Source organism: Parasteatoda tepidariorum, chromosome X1, assembly GCF_043381705.1.
Source record: "Parasteatoda tepidariorum isolate YZ-2023 chromosome X1, CAS_Ptep_4.0, whole genome shotgun sequence".
In the NCBI taxonomy this organism is placed as follows: domain Eukaryota; kingdom Metazoa; phylum Arthropoda; class Arachnida; order Araneae; family Theridiidae; genus Parasteatoda; species Parasteatoda tepidariorum.
The window spans coordinates 71,559,805-71,570,168 of record NC_092214.1 but is presented as its reverse complement, the minus strand read 5'-3'; the positions used below and the strand labels follow the sequence as shown (position 1 = coordinate 71,570,168).

Sequence of the window (10,364 nt, the reverse complement as noted above, 5' to 3'; positions counted from 1 at the left end):
TTACATAACTTTCTAATTAGTTAAAATTCAACTTCTCCCATTTAGATTTACTCCTCGCTAAAGATATGGTAAACCAATTTTTAAGTGCTGATTACAAACAGAACATATGTGTTGAACTGTTCTGTTTTCCGAAGATAAAATGTATGTTTTTTTTTCATTCAGTGTTGAAATATTCTTGAAAATTATATTCTGTAATTAAGAATGAATTATCTTGTCAGAAATTCATGCCGGCAAGATAAATCTAAAACACATTGCAAAATCTTTGAAATTGCCGGATGATGCTTAATATATCAGAAATTTTTCATATTCACTAGATCCTAATTCGATTAGATCAAATGCATATTGCAAGAATAGTTACACGAATAACTAAATCTTATTCCAATAGAAAATCTTTAGAAATATGTTTCTTCCTATAAAACTAAAAATTGTTCAATATCATAAAAATGCTGAGTTATGAAAAACTAGTCATATTTGTAGATTTCAGGTAAATTGGGTCTTATTGAAGCTAGAGAAGTATGAGACAAACTATTAGGGAACTCTGTTATATAAATATCGTTACTAAACTCTTCATAAAGTAATGGATAGGTAGCACTGTAATTGAAATTTATCTGCATACATTCATCTATATTATATAGAGGGCGACTTAGCATAGAGGTTAGAAAGCTAGAAGGGAGGTAATAGAATACATCATAAGGGTTGAGAGTTGCATAGAAACTAACCGCTATAAGGGCAGTTCTACAGCAATTTAACCTCTCCCTGATAAACTGGCTGTTAATGTGCATTTGGAGCAATACTTTCCCTAAGTGATCTTTATTTTACGTTAATTTCACGTTTTTCAGTAATGAGTGTAGAAAATCGCATTTATGGGTTCAGAAATAATTATTTTATAGCCAATTAATAATTTGGTGACTAACTTATTGAACTTGCCAAGTGGGCCACCTAATCTTTGAATTACGATACAGCAGTTTAGGCGGATTTAATGGTATTTTTTTGATGATTAAAAAGAGAAATTTGAAATGGACATAAAAATAAGACATTTCAAGATAAGTTAAAGTATCATTTCAAATGCACACCAAGATCCTGCTTATAATCGGATATTGGCAAAAGATGGCATTTTCGGTTATGCGTTGCAAAGCCAATCTAAAACGTTATCACTTTCTTTCCCTTCATTCCATTTTAAAGAGTACTCAAACTTCAATTTGAGATTTCATTTCGCGAATTTCCTATCAGTAATTGAGAATTTATTTTCGAACAAGTAGTTCTTTGATATATTGCTAAAAGTAACAAATTGAATGTTACTTTTTTGGGGGGGAAGTAAGATCATTTCAACATATGTCCTACTGATAGTTACTCCCGACTTTTTCCTAACTGAGCGCTGCATGCTTCTTTGCTTCAAAAAATAATTTTTCCTTTAAGGAAGAAGTGTAATTGAAAATTTTAGTTCAATTTTGTACTAGGGTTGTACAACTTAGCACAATGCTTGCAATGCTTTTGGCATTCTCAATACATGTACATTTAAGTTCAGTGGGCAGGGCATGTACCAATAATGCTAAAACAGGCCTTTTTCGATATACCTTTTCTCAGCATCTAAAGAAAATATTGCTTCAGGTTTTCTATCACAAAATTTTTAGTTACATATGTTTACACTATGATAACTGTAAATACATATCTTCGGCAATAATTTATTTTTAAATTATGAGCTGAGAACTTTAAATTCTTTTAAAAGTTAGATCAGTTTTGAGCAAAAAATCCTTGATAACTCAAAAAGTATTCCGGTTAACGCTAAAACATTATCACAGCATACAACTGATGTAATCTCAAATATCCCTAAAAATTTTTAAAGCGTTACCAAAAGAAGTTTCTTAAAAAAATAGATCGAAAAAAGTCACTTTTAGCATTATTGATACATGCCCTACCGACTCCTCTTGAAATTATGTTGAAATTGAACTATTGAAATTATACTGAAATTGAAATTATATTGAAATTAACGCCTTGAAATTGAACTATTCTACAACTAAAATTATTATTAGAACAGTTTGATAAAATAATATTCGGAGAATGTAAAAAAGTAACTTTAATTGATTAACTTTTCATTTTTTTTAACAGGAGAAACATTTAGTGATTTGGAGGCTAAATTTTGCTGTGATGATTTCAAATTGTTCAAGTTATAGAAGAAAAACTAATTGTAAAGATGCCGGAACCGCGTTCGATTTCCAGGGATGGCAGGTCAATACGAATTCCGCAACCGGCTGGCACCAGCCACAGTGCTGACGTAAGGTATCCTCAGTGGTAGACGGATCATGGGTTAGTGTCTCTTTTTCATCAGGCTAACCATAGGAGAAATTCGTAGTTTCCATCTCCATGTAACACGAATGTTTCTTCCATGTTATCATGTAACACGAATGCTTAGTTGAATGTGGGCTAGTTCCACCAAAATGTCCTCCACGAAAACAAATTTCTCCCAATATTTGATGCAGGAGTTTCCTTGTCTTCTAGATCGGTTCAAAATCACATGACTAAGGAGTTGAACATTGGAAGTTGAAGAATCCAAAAATGGGTCAGCTGATCAACGGCTGTTATAAAATAACATAAAATGTCTCAATGTACAAAATTTTTCCCCATACCACAGTTATGTTTATTTACTTTCGTGACCTTTCTTTTCATAAAATGTTGACTAGGAATAAGTTCCATGAACTCATTTTTTTTATTATTAATTTCGTCACTTTTGTTAATGTACCTACGATTTATTTTATTTGAAGATTATCTATTTTTGTTTTTGACGTTCTTAAATTGATAATGCTTAGTTGCATATACCATCTTAAGTTTTCAGAAATTTCATGTGCTTAATTTAGTTCTTCCTGGCTAAAATTTGCAGAAATGCTTTTTACATTGTGCTTGTGAATAGAATTATGATCAACTTGTTCTAAACGTATGCTTCAGCTTGTATAGTAAAAAACATCAGTCTGAACAAAATTTTAAACTGTTTATTGACACTTATAAAGGCAAATAGTTTTATAAATACAACATTCACATTGTTTTAATATTTACAGTTATGGACAATGTTATGACTTCTTAAATGACTAAATAATAAAAAAGAAATTCTGTTATTGCATTCGTTTTTCTACTTTACATACTGTAGGAATGCAAACGAGAACAACAAAAGGATTCAGATTTAAGGTTATAATAACTCAAACATAAATTAAAACGGTGAACAGTTTAGATACCCATTAAATCAAAATCTCCAATTTTGCTTGTTATTCTATTTTACATACTTTATTATTGCAAACGAGAACAACAAAAGGATTCAGATTTAAGGTTATAAAAACTCAAACATAATTTAAAACGATGAACCGTTTAGATACCTATTAAATCAAAATCTCCAATTTTGCTTGTTATTCTATCTTACATACTTTATTACTGCAAACGAGAACAACAAAAGGATTCAGATTTAAGGTTATTATAACTCAAACATAAATTAAAACGGTGAACCGTTTAGATATCCATTAAATCAAAATCTTCAATCTCGCTTGTTTTCTAGGGTTTCGTTACTTAAAATTTATAATCATACGTAGTTTTTCTTGCATATTCAAATATTTATAGAATAATTATATTTCGGAACTGAAAATTTATGAATATAATGTCAGTATACTATTTGCCCATCAGGAGTAAGACAGGCGTAGGAAATTAAAAATATATTACGTCGGTAAAAACAGTTTCTGCTTGTTATCTTAAGATATTTAATCCATTTTGAAATTTCATTTTACGCCTTAAACTCTCTAGAGTTTACTATATTATACTCAATTTTAGTTTTAATAATAGATGATGCAAATTTTTTTTTTAAGTTATCTTTTAATAATTAGATATAACGGAAGATTTTTTTAAAAAATTTCGCTGCATTGTAGGTAAAGAAACGTCTTCAAACGTTGAAGTATTCATTATTTTAAATACTGTATTTGAGAAGCTAATACTTCTATAATTAGGTTTATTCACATATGCGAATAATTTTTCTTTAAAAAATATCATGAAAATATGCTTTGGGTACCTTGCGTCCAATTAATAGTTAACAAGATTTAAAATTTAAAGCAGCGCATGCGAATTTTCGCTGTCAAAATAAATAAAAAATGCTTGTTAAATTGATGAGATGAATCCAAGTACATTCTCTCTTAACCTGGAATATTTTTAATATGAATGCAGCTGAACAGTATTATCGCAAGACATATAGATTAAATAAATAATTAAAAAATACAAAGGAATTGCTTTCCCTCGTAATTAGACTAGTTGAAGTTGAAAATAAAATAAATTTTCCCCGTGATGCCCAAATTTATTCCTTGGTGTCATTTTACGAACCGAATAAAACCTATTTTTTCAGAATAAATTCTAAAAACTAAATAAGGCGAAGTAATTAAATTGTTAAAATGCAATATCTCTAATTATAAAATAACAAACCGAAATTAAATGAGGAAATATAGATAAGAAGGCGCAAAAAGAAATTCAAAAGTCACATTAACTAAGTACCGATTGTTTAGGAATAAGTAAGGATTAAAAATTTCAAGTTATTCATTTTTATAAATTAAATTTTTTTTAAAAAAGAATCTGGGGTAGATAAACAAATGCGAAAAGATTTCATAGTCAGCATATAGATGACATAATTTTCAGTACGTTGGAAAAAAATGAAAGTGACACAAATAATCTTTTCATTTCAGCACTTTTCCCAAAACGTTTGATCACCACTCTTCTAAACTGAAAGCGCAGTCAATGGGATTTAAGGGCATTGATGCATTTTGTAAGTCTAATGCAAGGATAATCAAAATGTACAAATAAAATATTACTAATGCCCATAATTGCGGAAATAAATTTTTAAGTCTGAATACATTTTTATGCTGAGATATTTTTTGAGATACTTTAATAATGTTACTTCAGGTGGACTCATTTGGTGATACAATCATATTTAATTGAAACTGTGATTGGACGGAAACATTAAAAACAACTTTCCATTTTAATGAAACTAAGGAAAAAGTTCAAGGGCATAAATTAAAAATGCACTCCATAATTTACTTTATTGATATTGCGAAACATAAAAGTATCCAGATTGTTGAATGAAATATATGAAAGCCATAATTGAAAGATTGTCCAACTTCATTTCTATCTCTGTTCATTTTATGGTATTAAGTCGGACGAATGTAACGTATTTTTTATCTTGCTTAATTTTTTTTTCTCTTCGTTCAGCAACAAATAATTGGAGGTGTACTAGCTTAGGAGGTGTACTAGTTTTAAAGCAACATAGAAATGACTTATGAACAAAAAAAATGAGGCCTTAACTAATTTTTAATAAATGGGGTTGCGCCACTCTTCAAATAAGGGCTTAATATCTTTTTTTTTCATCACATTCACTTTTNATAAGAAATAAAAAAAAATATTTAAATTACAATCAACACTACATAAAAAAGTAAAAACATTAATCTTTTCAATGTTTTAACTTCTTTTCTCGTTTCCGTACTAAGTTTCTTTTTGGAAAGAAATATATTCATCTTTAAAGAACATATTTGAATGCAATAAGTAAATAAATATCTACAGTTTTAAAGAATGCATTTGTGCAAATTACTAAAATGCAGTGAAGCAACACATTGTTGAGACTTCTGCCACGTCCATTCATATTTTGTCTTTCGGTGATTAAATGCAAAGTGAAATGAACGAAGCACTCTTGTGAATGTAGGGCCTCACTTTATTGTTCACAGATAAATAAATCATGGTGAAGACTTTGTGCATTTGGTCTGCATAACATCCAGTTCTTTCATTGCAGTGGCAATATGTTCCGAAAGTGGTTTATCGAGAGGAACTTCTGGATGAACGTAATTATTAAGAAAGTATGGTATTCCTTTAATATCCTCTGGGAAACCTTTGGGAAGATCTTCTAACTTTCTTGGAGTAAAAAGAAAAGTTGGGGTGGATTCAAGAAGCCTAAAATGAATTGAAAAAGAAGATAAATTTAGTCAAATGAGTAAATCGTTAGAAAATAAAGTCTATAAAGTAGGGGTAGTTTACCGTACCGTATGTTTAAAAAATTCATTAGCGGAATGGAGATAATAGTTAATATTATCAATATTAACGCTTGAGGTTAAAACCCAAGTGATTAAATAAGCACTTAAATAGAATCATATTACAAAATGTTAGAAAATTGCTCTGATTTAAATTAATTACTTTTGGAATAACTGAACAATAAAAGAGATATGGTACACAGGAACTTCAGTCTTTCAACACAGAGTAGAAAATTCTGCTAAAATTACCGTACCTGTTGGGCAATGACATTTCTAATGAAAAAAAAATCATCAATGTTAAATAATATTCATATCATCAATGCTAAATAATCAATATTAAATAATCTTCATATCATCAATGTTAGATAATAATCTATTAATTTAAAATATAAAACTAGATAAAGTATTTTAAAAAATAGAGGGCTCAAGCATATTTCTCTTAAAGAATAGGTTCAGAAGTTTCTGAGTAAATTTCAAAGTTGACCAGTTAAACGTGGGCTAGATAGAGATTTTCATTTTTGATAAGTTAAACTATAAATTTAAAATCCATATTTTTTAAACTGTTCTTTTTGCGTAAATATATCAAATTTCAAGTCCAAGAATTACAAAATCAATTAATCGCAAATCGATACTTTGTAGCAGATAATGGAAAATATCGAATTAAGTTTTCCTTCAGAATATTTTAGAATTATTTCCTTGATATATAAAATCGAAATTCTTTCCCGAGTGATTCAAGTTTAGGCAATTAACTACATTTGGTGAGAGCTTTGACTTCATTTAAAAGACAATAATCTTATATAAATAAATTATGCTTCATGTGCAGAAATAGTGTGAGGTTCTGAAAAATGTATAGGTCATCAATTTTTTTATGTTAGAATCTAAGACTCCACAAATTTTCTTTCAAATTAGGTATCCTAAAATCTTTGCAAAATGCATGTTACTTTAAATTAATATAATTATTTAAAGCATTGTTTACAGATAATGCTAATTTTACACAAATATTTTATTTCATAAATATATTATTTCATAAATATTATATTTATATTTCCTCTTCCCAAAATTAAGCATTAAATATTCAAAATATTTATGGTAATATCAAATCAAAAATGTGGAAGTTAAAGCTGCTTTTTGAAGACTCTTTTGTCATATGAAAAAAAATTTAGCGAACAATATGCTATTTATATAACAGTTATTTATGACTATTATAACAGTATCCTTAATGCTGAAGTTGAAATTGGCGCTAAATGTCAATATGAGCGAATATGGGATATTTTTGGGAAAATTACCATTTTGCTGAATAAAATTCCTAATTTGACCGAATCATAAATACATATATAATTCATTTGCTTCAATAAAATATTGTAATGCCAATATTTTCACTGTATGCTATTTTCCACCAATATAGTATAGACTTACCGATTTTATTCACAGGCAATAATTCTAGTAAATGAGCCACTACTCGTCAATGATAAAGGCACTGAACTGTTGTGAAAAACTGGAATTGCGAAAAACTGGTACTTTGAACTGTTGTGAAAAACTGGTGCCTTGAAACCCATCCAGCTTCAGATCAATGGGTACCAGCTTGTAAGCAAAGGAGGCATGTGAGCAGTGCTAACCACTCTGTCACAATCATGCCGTTGTCCAAGAAAATGTGGAACTCTAAACTCCTTGACACGCCTGGCTAACACATGGCTGTAATGGGAATGCTTTACTTTATAACAGTTATTATGACTATCAGAGTTAGGCAGTATCCTCAATGCTGAAGTTTAAAGTGGCAAATGTCAATATGAAGAAAAGTCAGAGTTTCAAAGAGTTTGTAATGCAATATTTTAATATTTGGGAAATAATTTTAGCTATACTTTGGAAAGACTCATGTAAATATACAATAAGTAAGAATTATTTATTTATTAACATGATTTATCTAGCCAGGAAGCTACCCAAAGTGGCACCTACCTATCTGGCAGTAATTGAGATATTATTTATCAAACACTACGATTTCTACCTTGAATAAGTCACCAAGTTTAATTCATGACGGAAAACAAAAATCTACTGTTTTGAGTGATAAATTCTAAAGTTCCTGCATAATTCTGCATTTTACAAGTATATTATATAAAAATAAATTATTAATTGAATTAGAGCTCTAACAATATATCGTTTGAATATAATTTTCATTGGAATCTTTTAACTGTTTTAACACGCTATTTTTGAAATTTCTGTAATATTTTAAACTTATTTTTTCAAAAGTTCATAACTCTGAAACAAAAGCGAATTTGACAATGGTTTATGTCTGTTTCATATCCAAAAAATATTAGATGCATAATAATATTCAGCATGATTTGCTAGTGACGACATCTTCGGGTTTCTGTCTCATAATTTGAAAAATTTAGCCAAGTTGTCGATAACTGCGGAAAAAGTTTAAAATGACAAATAGCTTAAATACTTTAAAAAGTATTAAAGTCTAGACACTGTTACTCATCAGCTAACAGATAAGAATTGATGCTTTGTTTTTAAGGGGCTAACGTAACCCGGTCGGTGCCTGTAAGCTTAGGTCATGGAAGCGAGCAACATCACCCACCATGTCACACATTATACAACAGAGACGCCCAAGCCCCGAACGGGATTTGAACCCCCGACTATTATCTTCGCAGTCGGGTACTCTGATCGCTCGGCTTTCTGGCCGGCATAAACTAATAGTAAACCATAAAAATTCAAATGCTGATAGTTGTTCTTCAAAATATAAAAATTCTTATAAACTATGACAGGATTTCACGGAATTTTACAGCTAAGAAATAAACCTGTTATAATTTATTTGCACTTTGATATTTTGAAGGGAAAAAAAACTTTTTTTGTTTTTAAACCATTATGGTTTACTTTTAGTTTATCGTAACTCAATTTTTTCTTTTTAATTTCTTTCCTTAAATTTTAAATTACTAATGTAAGTGGAAAAAATTCCCCGTGAAAGGTTTTATCTGCAGTATAGCGTACTCTTATGAACAAAAACATATTCTTTGAGTAAAAGAAGAGAATGCTATGTAAAGTTATAAATTAACACAAGCACACGTTCTATGGATAAATGTAAAAACTTCTTGGTTTAAAAATAAAATAAATTAAAATTCATGCAAAATAAGCTACTAATTCCACATTTAAGTAGAAGGAATAAGTCATTCATTTTTGAAACTTTTAGAAATTTGAATATAAAATGAAATTTAATCATAATTTTGCATCTCCAACTAATCTAATCTTTAATCTCGAATTGATTTTATCTTTCGAATTCCCTCTCATCTAATTCACGAGCTACTGTTTTACTACTATTATTGTCAGACACTTTGAAATCTCATTTCCTTAGACCAAGTTCTATTTAAATTTGTAGACTTAATTCGCGAATATTCAGAAACCAGATAAGTTATGAGTGTAGTTCTCTGTCCAGAAGAATTTTCCAATCTTACTCGAGTTGCCTTCGAGTGACGAAAGTGGTGAGGTAAAAGCGAATAATATTTCCCCAAAGAACGCTGAGCATCAAAGGAATGTAATTTACGGATAATCTTATTCTGCTTCCTTTATTTATCATTGGGAAGTTTCCTTCTAATATTCTTTAGCAACCTTGTCAAACGCTTATTGGATGATGTTAATCTGATGTTGAGACATGACTATACATCATACGAGCTAAGTTTAATTTCCGCTTTAGTAAAAGAGACACAACTACTACCACAATTGGAATAAGTTTTTATAATCAGTAATAAGAGTGGAGAAATGGTTTCGTATAACTATGAATAAAAAAGTTGATTTGTAATTAAACTTCAAAATTTTATTTACAGTTTTATTTTCTTAGGAATTTTTTTTTTTGATAATGTTATTTTTATGAAGTGTTTTGTGCAGATTTATCAATTCAGAAAACGTAATTTTAAAATGTCGCTTTTATCAATAGAAGTTTTAAATGCTTTTCAGTATGTCAAACCTTTGTCGTAGATTTTGATTAACACTAGATTGCCCAAGTCATTTTGACTGCTTTTTAATTTCAATTAGAAAAACAATGATGTACATAATGACCATATATGGCAACGTTACTTTTAAAAAGTAACGAGTAAAAGTACAAGTATTTTTAAAAAAAGTAACGAGTAAAAAGTAAATATCTTGTATTTTAAAAAGTAACGAGTAAAAAGTACAAGTAAAAGTACAAGTACTAAACAAAAAAAGTAACGATTTAAAAGTACATTTCTAGAAATCGAAAATTCAAAGTAACCTAAAATTTTATTGAATAATATTCTTATGTTCTTTAATGTTATTGCAAAATTGTTGTTATTTATTTAATTATTTTTAATTTTGAAAGTT

General features: G+C 29.0%; 1 protein-coding gene across 2 annotated transcripts in view; it reads right to left on the bottom strand.

Annotated features, from left to right (window-relative positions):
• Positions 1-5,031: 5,031 nt before the first annotated feature.
• LOC107436806 (guanylate cyclase 1 soluble subunit alpha 2) overlaps positions 5,032-10,364 on the bottom strand; it is a 465,049-nt gene continuing 459,716 nt past the window's right edge. For both annotated transcript variants that reach the window (XM_071187935.1, XM_043040687.2), the window contains exon 11: positions 5,032-5,958. In XM_071187935.1, coding sequence (XP_071044036.1) covers positions 5,745-5,958 — 214 coding nt within the window. In that variant the 3' untranslated portion in view covers positions 5,032-5,744. The remainder of the gene's footprint in view (positions 5,959-10,364) is intronic.